Raw genomic sequence first — 17,617 nt, 5'->3', positions numbered from 1 at the left:
GTGCTCTGAAAATGATTGGACCCTCCTTTTTTGTGCTACCAAATTCTGCAAGCAAGCTGTTAAGGAGCACCCCTATATGAGACCCTAGACAGAGGAAAGAGAGAGCTGAATCTTGAGTTTCCAAAACCAGGAGGGAATCAGAAGTGGGAGAAGATGAGTGGCCTGCAGAAAGAATAATAGCTTACTGCGGTCCAGCAACTTGGGCTCAAGGTGGGAGCTGGGGATATTGGACCCCAATTTACCTATTAAACCGACTAATAAGACTTCAAGCCATGGTAGAAATCGTATCAAATCATACTTCTGATGCTCTCGAGTTATTAGCTAAACAACATTCACAAATGTGAGCATTCATGTATCAAAACCGAATCGCTTTAGACTACTTGTTAGCAGAAGGGGTGATAGTAAAAGGTTTTAAAATCATAGAAAATTTGGGGACTTAGAAAGAAAGTTAAGCTTGGGAAGCCCTGGGAAAAGGAGGCCCTGAGAAATGTTAGGCCTTGTGCTTGCTAAAGATAGGGTGAAACTGCACTTGTGTAATCAGTATATGATAAATGATATAATTGTTAGATGTGATTAGATAGAATTATTGTTTAAAGAATCATGAGCATCTGTGTTAGGGGGTTGAGGGGGTTCATGAGAAATCCATGTTTGGGTAAAAACAATGCATACAGTAGAACACTGTAAGTTTAATAATTAATATGTAAGATGTGTAACGATAGAGTGTAAAACATGTTCAGTTCAAAACCAAGTCGGGGCAGATTTGGGTATGTGTACCCCTGACACCCAGAGCTCTTAATAAAGCACCTTCATATAATCATTTGCGATTATGTGTGTTCCTGAACGCTAACAGGGGGAGTCTGCAGACAGTTCAATCAATCCAAATGCTGTGTAGAAATAGCATTGACTATGACTATGGAGAAAGCATAAGAAGCCTTGCAGCAGAAATTAAGGAAGTGGGACATGTACCAGTTCAAAAATGGAATTCTATCCTTCAAGCTTCTTGGTGGGATCAATTGTTTGGAGGGGGAGCTTGGTGGAAAAAAATTAGGATTTTTAATATGATGTTCAAGAATGGGGCTATTATTTCAGCCTTGTCTCATACCATGTTTTATCCCACTAATCCGTTCTGTTGTCCAAAGCATGCCAATAGCAGCAATGACATTGATCCTGACTTAGCTACAGTAAAATCTGGCCAATCCAAGAGAACATCCAAAATAACTAAAATAATGGAATTGAAAGAAAATAGAAAGGGCAGAGCTGCTGAAGCTCTGGCCAGATTTGAAGCTCAAACACAATTAAAATGAATTTTAACAGATAACAAGAAAAAGCATGAAAAAAGGTATTTTACAAGTAGCATTAAGCTACTATACAGTCAAAATATCACTCAGGATACAATAGGCACTTGCACTGATATAGAATGGAGCATCCAAATAAAAACAATCGAATAGCAGAATAACCAATCTTATGAAAAATTATTAATTGGATATGCTGATTAGCAGTATAGAAAAAGTAGTTGTTAAGTCTTGTAAATACTGATGATGAAATTAAAGAACTTTATCAAAATTTATCCTAAAAGCATGAGTTCATAAACAAATAAAGAAAGGTGGGGGACTGGGGAGGGGGGACAGTGATCCATAGCATGAATAAATTTGTGCTGAAGCTATAATCTTGTCTGATAAGAATCCCAGCATATTTCCAGGACGAGATTATAGTGATATGGAGCAAGGCCAACATGAATATTCGTCTGCAAGAAGCATATTTCCAAGAAACCTCCGTCCAATAAGATTATAATGGTATGCACTCAGGAATATTTGTCTGCAAGAGGTGCATTCCAAGGGACCCCCAAAAGGCCTGAAAACATATACAAAGCACCCTGGGACAATTGCAGTTTGTGAAGCATGGTGAAGTGGTGCTAGCAAGCCCCTCCCTGCCTCACCCGACACTGTTCGCCCAGTTCAGCGCCGATCTGACTTTTGCTTCTGGTTTTTACAATTGTATTTTGATTCTAGTATAATTCTTCTTTATTCATCAAATCCGCTACTCATTTATAACAGCCCTGAAGGCAGAGCGGGCATCTGTAGGGATGTGAACTCATTTCCCTTGTCCCAGCCGCGCTACACGCAGCAGAGCTCTTTCCTGGGTGTTGGTGCTCGCTGGAATGGCACCACGGGCCTGATGTGGAGTTACAAACAAAGCGTCTCCAAGGAATCAGCACACATTAAAACACACTGTTTAGCCTGGGATTTGAAGTTGTTTCTCAGTTCATCTTTAAAAAGGCCTAAAGAAGTCTCCTATGAATGGTTTCTCTCCCTGGCAAGTTCAGTTGCGGCCCCGAATCCCCCTCAGCATTCCCAAGGCAGCGGCAGGAGCCGGGCGCTCACTCGGAGCCCTGTGCTGTCAGGAGAGCGCGGCACAGAGCGAGCCGCTCCCGCCCGGGCTGCCCACAGGCCCGGAGAGCCGGCCGGGCCCCACAGCTCCTCTGGCATCGGTTCCGCTCCCCCCGGCGCTGCCTGGGGCCCGGTGCCACCGCTCTCCCGGCGGGGCTGTCTGTGTTCCCAGCTCCGATGGAGGCGGTGTTGGGCCGTGGCCCCTCATCTCGGGGTGCTCAGCGCCGCCTGAGCCGTGCCCGTGCAGCGGGACCTCAACCCCTCGGCACCACCATCCCGGCACAGCGGCTGGCCCTGGGTGCCCCTGGGCCATTGCAGCCCCGAGCCGGACTGCCCCAGGAGGGACCCCGGGAGGGACCCCATCCCCTGCGTGCCTCAGAAGAGACTCCAGCCCCACTGCGTGCAGCAGGAGGGACACAAAGCACCAGCAGGCTGATGGGAGCCCACAGCCCTCTCCACAACTGCACTAAGAATGCAAATCCCCCCTCATGTACCTCAGGAGAGACCCCCATCACCCTGCACACCTTGGGAAAGATTCCAAACCCCCTGCACGCCTCACACAGGATTCCAAATCCCTTGCATGACTTACAGGGAACCCCAGTGCCCTCCGTATCTTGGAGGGAACCTAAAATATCCCTGTGTGTCACACAAGGGAACACAGCCCTGCCGTGCACCTTATGGAGCACTCCAAAGCCCCCACGGGCCTTACAGGGAAGCCCAGCCCAGCTACACCAAGTGTTTTCACCTGGAAATCAAGTGTAGCTGCAGCTGGGTTCTTGTGCTCCAGTGCTGTTCATCAGCCCCACTGGGGCCCACAGCTACGTGGCCCTTCCCTTCCCTTCTGGCCCTTGCCCAGAGGAGCAGAGCCTGTGCAGCACCCTGCAGGATTGCTGATGGCCCACCAGTTAGGACCTATCAAGGGTGTGTTAATTAGGGAGAAACTTTGTTTTTCCTGCTGACATTGCTGGTAAGACTGCATCCGTGGAGATGCTCTTGATGGTTCACTCTTTTCCTGGGCATGCCAGTGGAGGAGGTCCAGGCCCAGGTAATGCCACTGAAGGAAAAGTGCCCTCAGCCCTGGGACGCTCAGCATGGGCTCCCCGAGCCCTCAGGACCCCACCGCTGGTCATGGCAGCTCCAGCCTGGCTCCTGCCTGCCCACACCGGGGTCAGCCCCGCCTGCTCCTGGACATGGAGCTCAGCCAGGGCTGGTGCTGTGTGGGCTTTGCTGGCGGTACCACACAGACACTGGGGTAACAGCTCCATCTCTTTATTGGAACAGATGAAGGGGCCATCACCTACACTGGCAGATGGGCTCACCTTCAGTGCTGGTTAGAGGGCAGGGCCAGGGGGCTCAGGGGCAGAGGAAGCACCATGTTGGTCTCAGCTGGGGCACGGAGGGTGCTGGGCTGGTCCTGGGGTCTCTACAAAAACTAAGGAATGGGCTAGGCTGGGGCAGAGGAAGATCAAAAGAGGGACTGAAGGCACCTTGGGGATACCCATGGGGAGAAGATCTACAGGGTTATAGGTAGATTCCTCCTTTTCTGGAATGCCTGCTCTGGGGTCCTCTTCTCAGAGCTCTTGAGAGAGCTGCCCAGGCCCTTATTACTGAAGAGGAGCTGCTCAGGCTGTCCGGGTGTGTAGGGCAGGCACTGTCCTTCAGCTGCATTCCAGAAGTGCTCCTGTGAAGAGAGGAGGCGGCTGAGGCCCCCAGCTGCCACTGGCACAAAGGAACCCTCCTGCCCAGCGGGGCCCAGAGCCGCCAAGGCTCCCCAGCACGGCTGAAGCTGCTGGCACACCTCGGCCCAGCTGGACAGCTGCCCCTCAAGGCCCCGACAGGCAGGGGATGGCTCTGGGCAGGGTCCCTGGCCAGGAGCAGGCCCCAGAGCGTGTCTGCCTTTCAAGGCCAATCTCTTCCCCTCTCTTCTTCCTTCCTGCCTTGCTTTGCCTCTGCCTGCTGCTCCTGGGGCTGCTCTTGGCTGGGCAGCCTCAGTGGCAGCCAGCACTGGCTGCAGCCCGAGTGGGCTCCCCAGGACAAGGCCCCACAGTTAAGAGACCAGTGAAAGCCCTGGGCAGCTGCAGAACTCTCAGCAGAGTTATTTGGACAGCTACTGACTACTCACAAGTCCACAGCAGCCTCAGTGAGAATGTTTTCTGTCTGCAATAGACTTTCAAAGGAGCTGTTTAAGGGAAAGATGAACAAAACACTCACCGTTTTCTCTTGCAGGCATACCAGATTCCAAAGCAGAATGAAGACAATATGAAGATAAGCTCCAAAGAAAGCAGGCCTGCTGTCATCCCTAGCAAACAGAGTGTTCCCTGACAGGAACCCCTTTCAATGCCCTTCTGAGAATCAGGAATGTGTGTTGTGCCAGTTGCATCTGTGGAAGCAATGGGCAGTGTGAGTCTGTGCCGTGCTCCGCTGCTGAGCTGGCAGCATGGTGGGTATGGCCCGGCCGTTCTCTGTTTCCCCCAGAGCTGGGGCCTGCGGGCACCTTGCTGCCCCTTGGCACAGGCTGTGCCACCCGGCAAAGCCCAGAAGGCCGGGAGCAGAGCCCGGGGGCAGCGCAGCTGCTTGGCCAGTGGCTCCTTCCAGGGACTCAGGCCAAAGCCATCCCTGAACAGCCACTGCCACCCCTGCCACTCCCTGCTCCGTCACACCTCCCTGAGCCCAAGGGGACAGAGCCAGGCCCTGCCAGCAGCCAGGGCAGGCCCTGCCCAGTTGGCAGGAGGGGCTGGCTGTGGCCCTGGGCTCACAGCAGGGCGCCCACTGAGGGCCGCTCCTGTGCCTTGGGCCTCTGGGTGCTCAGGGCCAGCTCCGGGAGCAGCTGCAGCAGGAGAGATGTTGGTGAACGAGACCCGTTTCCCAGGGGCTGGGAATGAGCTCCAGAGGCCTCAGACCTGAGGCACCTCTAGCTTTGGCTATTGCCAGGCCGTGCAAGGACCAGCCCTGGGAGGAGAGCTGCTGCCACACGTCCCCACCGAGGGCTGAGCCCAGCACAGCAATTACCTCCTGTGTCTGGGCCTGTGCCTGGCATCGCCTTCTTTCCTGCAGCAGAGGCTGCCAATGAGCCACTGCTTTGTCCAGGAAGTGCCTCCTTGTACTTAGCCTTTTGGTCCATCACTTGAGAAAGAAGAGGGACAGCTGGATCAGATGGAAACATTCTCCATTGGAGAGGTAGCATCTTCAACCAGTAGCGCTTGTCAAATTCACAGGTAAAGATCAGGAAAATGCCCAGGCTGTTGGGCCTTGGACCAGAGCACACCCTCCTCCAAACAGCTGCCCCTCCTGATCTGCCCAGAGACCAGGCAATTGCACGGGATCTCAGGGTGTGCATGGCCTGAGATGCACTTTGGGCTCCCTGTCGGCTGATGCTAATGCATGAAAGCAGCAGTGGGGCTGCGAGGCTGCCATGGATCCCTTCCTGCCGTGCTGAACACGGCTTGTCCAGATGTACAGAGAAAGCCTGCAGCTGCTGAGTCTCAGGAGGAGGCCGAGGGACATAGACCCACCTTGTCCTCCCTGCAGTACTTTCTCTGTTTTTCTCAGGAGATCATTTCATTCTAGAGACTTTTTAGTTCCAGTATCTTGTGTCTATCTTTTTGGGGGACCTTAACAGAAAGTATTTCAATTTTCCCAGGAACGGATCCCACAAAACCAGTGCTCAGCCTGTGGGGTCAGCAGGAACACACCACTTACCCCTGTGATGGGAGTCAGGCTTGGGTGCAGCAACCAACCCAGGAGCTGGGAAAGTCCTCCCTGCAGACACACCTGTAACTAAACAGCCACAGAAGCTTTTCTCATCTCTGCTGATCTGCACGGGCAGCACTGAGCTGCAGGAGTGGTGAGAGGATTGCGCAGGCCGAGGGCACACACGTGCCACAGTGACACAGCTCTGTCCTGGCGCCTGCAGCGATGCCACCCTGGCCAAGCTTTGGGCTCTGAGCTGGCAGCTCTCCCAGGGGGATATGCCTTGACCTACCCTCACCACCTCCCAGAGCCTCAGTCCTGGGTGTGGGTCGAGAAGCTGCATCACCTTCACCAAGAGGCTTGGCTGCAATGACAGGAAGGACAGAACAGCTACCATGGCACTGTAGGAGATCCTCAGGTCTACCAAAGGAGCCGTGCAAAGCACAGCCCTGGGCCACAGCCCTGGGCCTGGCCCCTTCCCTCTCTGCTCTTCTCCGTGGCTGCACAGAGCACATGGAAGGAGACACTGGCATTGCACATGGGAAGAAGATTGACAGCTAAATGCTCCTTCCTCCCACTGACAGTGATCCTGTGGAATCACTCAGGGCTCAAGAAGGGAGTGGGGTAAGCTTTCCAGAATCCATCACCCCTGAGATTATGTTAAGGGGAATGGCACATGGCTGAGCTCTTGCCACCTTGACACTGATTATTCTCTAGATAAAAAGGGGAATTGAGAACTTGCCTCCAACATCCTCCAAGAATCTCAAGCCATCTTCCACCAGGGCTTCCAGATAATCCATATCACTATCCCAATCTACAACAGAGTGCACATGAGAACCATTTTCAGTGCACTCTGGCATCCCCTTCTGCCTTAGGGAGCTGGGCACTGCAAGGGGGTCGGGTAACGCCATGGGAGCCAGATGTCAATGGACGTGGCCAAAGCTGCAGAGGGGCCAGGGGAGCTGTGGGCTGGCTCCTGATCACTCTCCACCCTCTTTCCATGCCCTGTGCAACATGCCTGGAGAGGAAAGTGGGGCAGCCCAGGGCTCCTGGGAGCTCTCTCCCCTCCCACAGAGGAAACCCTCCTTAAAGCCTTGGGGAAAACAGCAGTCAGCAGTGCCACAAATATCCCTTCCCCACCCCATCCATCCTGCCCTCCCTCTGCTGGGACAGTTCCTGCAGCCCAAGGGGCAAGAGCCAGGAACTCTCAGGATGCAGTGGAGCCTTGCCCTCCCCCTCTGCCCATTCCCTACCATGGGCACCCCTTTGCAGCCACTGCCAGGTTATGGGATGTGTCTCCCATGGAGGGACCCCAGCAGGACTGCTCAGTAGCCAAGTGTCCTGAGCCTGCTGGGGATAATTCCTCTGGGCTGTGCCAGTCTTGTCTGGGCTGGGCCTGCACTGCCAAGAAGCAGTGATGGCAGCTCAAGCCTCAGCAGGGCTCAGGCTCAGAAGCACAGCAATTACCTCCTATGACTGTGCCTGGCATGGCCTCCCTTCCTGCGGCAGAGGCTGCCAATGAGCCACTGCTTCCTCCGGGAAACGCCACCTTCAGCACAGCCTCTTCATCCACTTCTGCAGAAAGGAAGAGGCAGAGCTGAATCAGATGGAATCATTTCCCGTTGGGGTGGTGGCATCTTACGGAGGCAATGCTTGTCAAAGGCATGGTTAAGGATCAGGAAAATGTCCAGGCTCTTGGGACTGGGCCAAAGCACTTCCTCCTCCAAACAGCAGCATCTCCTGATGTACCCAGAGATTAGGAAATTGCAGGAGATATCAGGGTGTGCATGGGCTGTGGAGCACTTGAGGCTCTCTGTCAGCTGATGCCAAATGCCTTCCCTCAGAGGCTGGGGAGAAGCTGCAGCCAGGCCAGGCTGGGAAACAGCCCTGCAGGCCATGAAAGCAGCAGTGGGGCTGCGAGGCTGCCATGGATCCCTTCCCGCTGTGCTGGACACAGCGTGTCCAGATGTGCAGAAAAAGCCCATGGCTGCTGAGTCTCAGGAGGAGGCTGAGGGACATGGACCCACCAGGCCCTTTCTGCAGTTCCTCCACAATTTGTTTCCAGATGTCGTTTGACTGCAGGGATTCCTTCTCTCCTGTACGTTTGTCCTTCTCTCTCGGAGGACCTCAACAGAAAATATTTCCATTTCCCAGTGGATCCCACAAAACCAGTGCTCTTCTTGTGGGCTCAGCAGGGAGACACTACTCACCCCTGCGATGGAAGTGGGGCTTCTGCACACCAGTCAGCAAAGGAGCTGGGAAAGTCCTCTCTGCAGACACACCTGTAACTCAACAGCCACAGAAGCTTCTCTCATCTCTGCTGATCTGCACGGGCAGCACTGAGCTGCAGGAGTGGTGAGAGGATTGCGCAGGCCGAGGGCACACACGTGCCACAGTGACACAGCTCTGTCCTGGCGCCTGCAGCGATGCCGCCCTGGCCAAGCTTTGGGCTCTGAGCTGGCAGCTCTCCCAGGGGGATATGCCTTGACCTACCCTCACCACCTCCCAGAGCCTCAGTCCTGGGTGTGGGTCGAGAAGCTGCATCACCTTCACCAAGAGGCTTGGCTGCAACGACAGGAAGGACAGAACAGCTACCATGGCACTGTAGGAGATCCTCAGGTCTACCAAAGGAGCCGTGCAAAGCACAGCCCTGGGCCACAGCCCTGGGCCTGGCCCCTTCCCTCTCTGCTCTTCTCCGTGGCTGCACAGAGCACATGGAAGGAGACACTGGCATTGCACATGGGAAGAAGATTGACAGCTCCTTCCTCCCACTGACAGTGATCCTGTGGAATCACTCAGGGCTCAAGAAGGGAGTGGGGTAAGCTTTCCAGAATCCATCACCCCTGAGATTATGTTAAGGGGAATGGCACATGGCTGAGCTCTTGCCACCTTGACACTGGTTATTCTGGCAGGAAATTGTATTGAGTTGTATTGAGAACTTGCCTCCGACATCCTCCAAGAATTTCAAGCCGTCATTCATCAAGACTTCCGGATAATCCATGTCATGATTCCCATCTAGAAGGGAGCGCAGATCAGAGCCATGTCCATGGTGTGCTGGGATCCCCTTGTGCTTTAGGAAACTGGGCACTGCAAGGGGTTTGGGGAAGGCCGTGGCAGGCAGATGTCAATGGACATGGCCAAAGCTGCAGGGGGGCCTGGGGAGCTCTGGGCTGGCTCTGGTCACTCTCCACCCCCTTTGCAGGCCCAGTGCAACATCCCTGGAGGGGTGGCTCCAGCAGCCCAGGGCCCCTGGGGACTCTCTCCCTCCCACAGAGGAGGAAACCCTCTCTTAAGCTCTGGGGAAAACTATCCTCAACACTTCCCAGGGTGAAGGAAGCGCTGTCGGGGGAAAGGGAAGCCAGGCCGCGGGCTCACCTGCTCCCTGTGCTCGCCAGGGAGCAGCCTGGGCAGCCCTGTCAGGCAGGGCCACTGCCAGGAGGAGCAGGAGGAAGAGGCGCAGAGGAAAGGCCATGGTGCCTTGCCCTCTGCCGGTCCTCCAACTCTTGCTGCCACCAATGTCCTCAAACCGCTGTCCCAGTGTCAGCACTGCTGCCACCACCACTGCTGCTGTAGCCGCTGCTGCCACAACAGTTGTAGTCAAGGACTGACTGCTCCGTCCTTGTGGTGCTGTGCAGCCACAGGGCTGTGGGACCTCTGTGACCTCAGATCCTGCCGTGACCTCAACCTGTGTGACCCCAGAGCCTGCTGTGACCTCATGGCCTTGGCTGTACCCCCTGAGTGTACTCCCATCTGACTGCCCTGATTGCAAATCTTATACTTCATCTATGGGCCATTGCTAAACAAAACCGTGGTTTTGCCTGCTGACACTGCTGGTCAGGTGTCGCTAGAGGACACAAACTATAGAGCGAGGGTTCCAATCACACAGTGCAAGCAGAGGTTTTTCAGGAAGCAAAAAGCCTTTATTTTGGGGTTTTTCAACTGCTGGTCACAGCAGCCTCTGCCTGGTTCCTGATCTGACTTTTACTTGTTGCCTTTTTGTATTTTGATTATACAATACAGTTGTATTTTGATTATAGAATAAATTCTTTTTTTTAAATCCAGTTGGCTACTCATTTATAACAGATTGGTGACGCCAACATGATGCAACTTTGGGTTTTGTGACTATCACTCTCCAATCACACCCAAATTTCCAAAACATTAAAACACCCCAAAGGGAGGGTTTTAGATCACCAAATAATTGGAAGAGTTTGTATCAGCAGAGAAGGAAAAAGATCTACTGAAGTAGTGGGATATACTCCTTGTATATTCACTTTAGCAATAAATTCAAATAGTAATACCAAAGTGTGGCAACCAGAAACCCCCACTGGATACTGGAGTCAAACGAAAAAGACAAATAGTGAATGGAATGACCAAATTAAATTATGCTGGCACAAAAGCCCTGGAGCTAATCCTTAGTGAGCCTTAAAAGGCTTCAAGAATTACTGGGAGAAACCAGAAACTGTAAATGCCCAAGGGAAAGCACCTAAGAGAATATAGTGGAAATGTGGGAAAAAGGCATACAGTGAATTACCACGCAGGTGGAAAGGATCCTGTGCTCTGAAAATGATTGGACCCTCCTTTTTTGTGCTACCAAATTCTGCAAGCAAGCTGTTAAGGAGCACCCCTATATGAGACCCTAGACAGAGGAAAGAGAGAGCTGAATCTTGAGTTTCCAAAACCAGGAGGGAATCAGAAGTGGGAGAAGATGAGTGGCCTGCAGAAAGAATAATAGCTTACTGCGGTCCAGCAACTTGGGCTCAAGGTGGGAGCTGGGGATATTGGACCCCAATTTACCTATTAAACCGACTAATAAGACTTCAAGCCATGGTAGAAATCGTATCAAATCATACTTCTGATGCTCTCGAGTTATTAGCTAAACAACATTCACAAATGTGAGCATTCATGTATCAAAACCGAATCGCTTTAGACTACTTGTTAGCAGAAGGGGTGATAGTAAAAGGTTTTAAAATCATAGAAAATTTGGGGACTTAGAAAGAAAGTTAAGCTTGGGAAGCCCTGGGAAAAGGAGGCCCTGAGAAATGTTAGGCCTTGTGCTTGCTAAAGATAGGGTGAAACTGCACTTGTGTAATCAGTATATGATAAATGATATAATTGTTAGATGTGATTAGATAGAATTATTGTTTAAAGAATCATGAGCATCTGTGTTAGGGGGTTGAGGGGGTTCATGAGAAATCCATGTTTGGGTAAAAACAATGCATACAGTAGAACACTGTAAGTTTAATAATTAATATGTAAGATGTGTAACGATAGAGTGTAAAACATGTTCAGTTCAAAACCAAGTCGGGGCAGATTTGGGTATGTGTACCCCTGACACCCAGAGCTCTTAATAAAGCACCTTCATATAATCATTTGCGATTATGTGTGTTCCTGAACGCTAACAGGGGGAGTCTGCAGACAGTTCAATCAATCCAAATGCTGTGTAGAAATAGCATTGACTATGACTATGGAGAAAGCATAAGAAGCCTTGCAGCAGAAATTAAGGAAGTGGGACATGTACCAGTTCAAAAATGGAATTCTATCCTTCAAGCTTCTTGGTGGGATCAATTGTTTGGAGGGGGAGCTTGGTGGAAAAAAATTAGGATTTTTAATATGATGTTCAAGAATGGGGCTATTATTTCAGCCTTGTCTCATACCATGTTTTATCCCACTAATCCGTTCTGTTGTCCAAAGCATGCCAATAGCAGCAATGACATTGATCCTGACTTAGCTACAGTAAAATCTGGCCAATCCAAGAGAACATCCAAAATAACTAAAATAATGGAATTGAAAGAAAATAGAAAGGGCAGAGCTGCTGAAGCTCTGGCCAGATTTGAAGCTCAAACACAATTAAAATGAATTTTAACAGATAACAAGAAAAAGCATGAAAAAAGGTATTTTACAAGTAGCATTAAGCTACTATACAGTCAAAATATCACTCAGGATACAATAGGCACTTGCACTGATATAGAATGGAGCATCCAAATAAAAACAATCGAATAGCAGAATAACCAATCTTATGAAAAATTATTAATTGGATATGCTGATTAGCAGTATAGAAAAAGTAGTTGTTAAGTCTTGTAAATACTGATGATGAAATTAAAGAACTTTATCAAAATTTATCCTAAAAGCATGAGTTCATAAACAAATAAAGAAAGGTGGGGGACTGGGGAGGGGGGACGGTGATCCATAGCATGAATAAATTTGTGCTGAAGCTATAATCTTGTCTGATAAGAATCCCAGCATATTTCCAGGACGAGATTATAGTGATATGGAGCAAGGCCAACATGAATATTCGTCTGCAAGAAGCATATTTCCAAGAAACCTCCGTCCAATAAGATTATAATGGTATGCACTCAGGAATATTTGTCTGCAAGAGGTGCATTCCAAGGGACCCCCAAAAGGCCTGAAAACATATACAAAGCACCCTGGGACAATTGCAGTTTGTGAAGCATGGTGAAGTGGTGCTAGCAAGCCCCTCCCTGCCTCACCCGACACTGTTCGCCCAGTTCAGCGCCGATCTGACTTTTGCTTCTGGTTTTTACAATTGTATTTTGATTCTAGTATAATTCTTCTTTATTCATCAAATCCGCTACTCATTTATAACAGCCCTGAAGGCAGAGCGGGCATCTGTAGGGATGTGAACTCATTTCCCTTGTCCCAGCCGCGCTACACGCAGCAGAGCTCTTTCCTGGGTGTTGGTGCTCGCTGGAATGGCACCACGGGCCTGATGTGGAGTTACAAACAAAGCGTCTCCAAGGAATCAGCACACATTAAAACACACTGTTTAGCCTGGGATTTGAAGTTGTTTCTCAGTTCATCTTTAAAAAGGCCTAAAGAAGTCTCCTATGAATGGTTTCTCTCCCTGGCAAGTTCAGTTGCGGCCCCGAATCCCCCTCAGCATTCCCAAGGCAGCGGCAGGAGCCGGGCGCTCACTCGGAGCCCTGTGCTGTCAGGAGAGCGCGGCACAGAGCGAGCCGCTCCCGCCCGGGCTGCCCACAGGCCCGGAGAGCCGGCCGGGCCCCACAGCTCCTCTGGCATCGGTTCCGCTCCCCCCGGCGCTGCCTGGGGCCCGGTGCCACCGCTCTCCCGGCGGGGCTGTCTGTGTTCCCAGCTCCGATGGAGGCGGTGTTGGGCCGTGGCCCCTCATCTCGGGGTGCTCAGCGCCGCCTGAGCCGTGCCCGTGCAGCGGGACCTCAACCCCTCGGCACCACCATCCCGGCACAGCGGCTGGCCCTGGGTGCCCCTGGGCCATTGCAGCCCCGAGCCGGACTGCCCCAGGAGGGACCCCGGGAGGGACCCCATCCCCTGCGTGCCTCAGAAGAGACTCCAGCCCCACTGCGTGCAGCAGGAGGGACACAAAGCACCAGCAGGCTGATGGGAGCCCACAGCCCTCTCCACAACTGCACTAAGAATGCAAATCCCCCCTCATGTACCTCAGGAGAGACCCCCATCACCCTGCACACCTTGGGAAAGATTCCAAACCCCCTGCACGCCTCACACAGGATTCCAAATCCCTTGCATGACTTACAGGGAACCCCAGTGCCCTCCGTATCTTGGAGGGAACCTAAAATATCCCTGTGTGTCACACAAGGGAACACAGCCCTGCCGTGCACCTTATGGAGCACTCCAAAGCCCCCACGGGCCTTACAGGGAAGCCCAGCCCAGCTACACCAAGTGTTTTCACCTGGAAATCAAGTGTAGCTGCAGCTGGGTTCTTGTGCTCCAGTGCTGTTCATCAGCCCCACTGGGGCCCACAGCTACGTGGCCCTTCCCTTCCCTTCTGGCCCTTGCCCAGAGGAGCAGAGCCTGTGCAGCACCCTGCAGGATTGCTGATGGCCCACCAGTTAGGACCTATCAAGGGTGTGTTAATTAGGGAGAAACTTTGTTTTTCCTGCTGACATTGCTGGTAAGACTGCATCCGTGGAGATGCTCTTGATGGTTCACTCTTTTCCTGGGCATGCCAGTGGAGGAGGTCCAGGCCCAGGTAATGCCACTGAAGGAAAAGTGCCCTCAGCCCTGGGACGCTCAGCATGGGCTCCCCGAGCCCTCAGGACCCCACCGCTGGTCATGGCAGCTCCAGCCTGGCTCCTGCCTGCCCACACCGGGGTCAGCCCCGCCTGCTCCTGGACATGGAGCTCAGCCAGGGCTGGTGCTGTGTGGGCTTTGCTGGCGGTACCACACAGACACTGGGGTAACAGCTCCATCTCTTTATTGGAACAGATGAAGGGGCCATCACCTACACTGGCAGATGGGCTCACCTTCAGTGCTGGTTAGAGGGCAGGGCCAGGGGGCTCAGGGGCAGAGGAAGCACCATGTTGGTCTCAGCTGGGGCACGGAGGGTGCTGGGCTGGTCCTGGGGTCTCTACAAAAACTAAGGAATGGGCTAGGCTGGGGCAGAGGAAGATCAAAAGAGGGACTGAAGGCACCTTGGGGATACCCATGGGGAGAAGATCTACAGCATTATAGGTAGATTCCTCCTTTTCTGGAATGCCTGCTCTGGGGTCCTCTTCTCAGAGCTCTTGAGAGAGCTGCCCAGGCCCTTATTACTGAAGAGGAGCTGCTCAGGCTGTCCGGGTGTGTAGGGCAGGCACTGTCCTTCAGCTGCATTCCAGAAGTGCTCCTGTGAAGAGAGGAGGCGGCTGAGGCCCCCAGCTGCCACTGGCACAAAGGAACCCTCCTGCCCAGCGGGGCCCAGAGCCGCCAAGGCTCCCCAGCACGGCTGAAGCTGCTGGCACACCTCGGCCCAGCTGGACAGCTGCCCCTCAAGGCCCCGACAGGCAGGGGATGGCTCTGGGCAGGGTCCCTGGCCAGGAGCAGGCCCCAGAGCGTATCTGCCTTTCAAGGCCAATCTCTTCCCCTCTCTTCTTCCTTCCTGCCTTGCTTTGCCTCTGCCTGCTGCTCCTGGGGCTGCTCTTGGCTGGGCAGCCTCAGTGGCAGCCAGCACTGGCTGCAGCCCGAGTGGGCTCCCCAGGACAAGGCCCCACAGTTAAGAGACCAGTGAAAGCCCTGGGCAGCTGCAGAACTCTCAGCAGAGTTATTTGGACAGCTACTGATTACTCACATGTCCACAGCAGCCTCAGTGAGAATGTTTTCTGTCTGCAATAGACTTTCAAAGGAGCTGTTTAAGGGAAAGATGAACAAAACACTCACCGTTTTCTCTTGCAGGCATACCAGATTCCAAAGCAGAATGAAGACAATATGAAGATAAGCTCCAAAGAAAGCAGGCCTGCTGTCATCCCTAGCAAACAGAGTGTTCCCCGACAGGAACCCCTTTCAATGCCCTTCTGAGAATCAGGAATGTGTGTTGTGCCAGTTGCATCTGTGGAAGCAATGGGCAGTGTGAGTCTGTGCCGTGCTCCGCTGCTGAGCTGGCAGCATGGTGGGTATGGCCCGGCCGTTCTCTGTTTCCCCCAGAGCTGGGGCCTGCGGGCACCTTGCTGCCCCTTGGCACAGGCTGTGCCACCCGGCAAAGCCCAGAAGGCCGGGAGCAGAGCCCGGGGGCAGCGCAGCTGCTTGGCCAGTGGCTCCTTCCAGGGACTCAGGCCAAAGCCATCCCTGAACAGCCACTGCCACCCCTGCCACTCCCTGCTCCGTCACACCTCCCTGAGCCCAAGGGGACAGAGCCAGGCCCTGCCAGCAGCCAGGGCAGGCCCTGCCCAGTTGGCAGGAGGGGCTGGCTGTGGCCCTGGGCTCACAGCAGGGCGCCCACTCAGGGCCGCTCCTGTGCCTTGGGCCTCTGAGTGCTCAGGGCCAGCTCCTGGAGCAGCTGCAGCAGGAGAGATGTTGGTGAACGAGACCCGTTTCCCAGGGGCTGGGAATGAGCTCCAGAGGCCTCAGACCTGAGGCACCTCTAGCTTTGGCTATTGCCAGGCCGTGCAAGGACCAGCCCTGGGAGGAGAGCTGCTGCCACACGTCCCCACCGAGGGCTGAGCCCAGCACAGCAATTACCTCCTGTGTCTGGGCCTGTGCCTGGCATCGCCTTCTTTCCTGCAGCAGAGGCTGCCAATGAGCCACTGCTTTGTCCAGGAAGTGCCTCCTTGTACTTAGCCTTTTGGTCCATCACTTGAGAAAGAAGAGGGACAGCTGGATCAGATGGAAACATTCTCCATTGGAGAGGTAGCATCGTCAACCAGTAGCGCTTGTCAAATTCACAGGTAAAGATCAGGAAAATGCCCAGGCTGTTGGGCCTTGGACCAGAGCACACCCTCCTCCAAACAGCTGCCCCTCCTGATCTGCCCAGAGACCAGGCAATTGCACGGGATCTCAGGGTGTGCATGGCCTGAGATGCACTTTGGGCTCCCTGTCGGCTGATGCTAATGCATGAAAGCAGCAGTGGGGCTGCGAGGCTGCCATGGATCCCTTCCTGCCGTGCTGAACACGGCTTGTCCAGATGTACAGAGAAAGCCTGCAGCTGCTGAGTCTCAGGAGGAGGCCGAGGGACATAGACCCACCTTGTCCTCCCTGCAGTACTTTCTCTGTTTTTCTCAGGAGATCATTTCATTCTAGAGACTTTTTAGTTCCAGTATCTTGTGTCTATCTTTTTGGGGGACCTTAACAGAAAGTATTTCAATTTTCCCAGGAACGGATCCCACAAAACCAGTGCTCAGCCTGTGGGGTCAGCAGGAACACACCACTTACCCCTGTGATGGGAGTCAGGCTTGGGTGCAGCAACCAACCCAGGAGCTGGGAAAGTCCTCCCTGCAGACACACCTGTAACTAAACAGCCACAGAAGCTTTTCTCATCTCTGCTGATCTGCACGGGCAGCACTGAGCTGCAGGAGTGGTGAGAGGATTGCGCAGGCCGAGGGCACACACGTGCCACAGTGACACAGCTCTGTCCTGGCGCCTGCAGCGATGCCACCCTGGCCAAGCTTTGGGCTCTGAGCTGGCAGCTCTCCCAGGGGGATATGCCTTGACCTACCCTCACCACCTCCCAGAGCCTCAGTCCTGGGTGTGGGTCGAGAAGCTGCATCACCTTCACCAAGAGGCTTGGCTGCAATGACAGGAAGGACAGAACAGCTACCATGGCACTGTAGGAGATCCTCAGGTCTACCAAAGGAGCCGTGCAAAGCACAGCCCTGGGCCACAGCCCTGGGCCTGGCCCCTTCCCTCTCTGCTCTTCTCCGTGGCTGCACAGAGCACATGGAAGGAGACACTGGCATTGCACATGGGAAGAAGATTGACAGCTAAATGCTCCTTCCTCCCACTGACAGTGATCCTGTGGAATCACTCAGGGCTCAAGAAGGGAGTGGGGTAAGCTTTCCAGAATCCATCACCCCTGAGATTATGTTAAGGGGAATGGCACATGGCTGAGCTCTTGCCACCTTGACACTGATTATTCTCTAGATAAAAAGGGGAATTGAGAACTTGCCTCCAACATCCTCCAAGAATCTCAAGCCATCTTCCACCAGGGCTTCCAGATAATCCATATCACTATCCCAATCTACAACAGAGTGCACATGAGAACCATTTTCAGTGCACTCTGGCATCCCCTTCTGCCTTAGGGAGCTGGGCACTGCAAGGGGGTCGGGTAACGCCAT

At 53.2% G+C, this 17,617-nt stretch overlaps 1 protein-coding gene across 1 annotated transcript in view; it reads right to left on the bottom strand.

The window, feature by feature from the left end:
* The window catches only part of LOC131572617 (uncharacterized), a 75,989-nt gene extending 58,372 nt beyond the window's left edge, over positions 1 to 17,617 (bottom strand). The window contains exons 1-3 of the mRNA XM_058825866.1: positions 17,449 to 17,617; positions 9,021 to 9,092; positions 6,820 to 6,891 (exon numbers count right to left, since the gene is read on the bottom strand). Of these exons, the coding sequence (XP_058681849.1) occupies positions 6,820 to 6,891; positions 9,021 to 9,092; positions 17,449 to 17,617 (313 nt within the window). The remainder of the gene's footprint in view (positions 1 to 6,819; positions 6,892 to 9,020; positions 9,093 to 17,448) is intronic.

Source organism: Poecile atricapillus, chromosome Z, assembly GCF_030490865.1.
Source record: "Poecile atricapillus isolate bPoeAtr1 chromosome Z, bPoeAtr1.hap1, whole genome shotgun sequence".
NCBI classification, from domain to species: domain Eukaryota; kingdom Metazoa; phylum Chordata; class Aves; order Passeriformes; family Paridae; genus Poecile; species Poecile atricapillus.
This window is presented reverse-complemented; position numbering and strand designations above follow the sequence as displayed.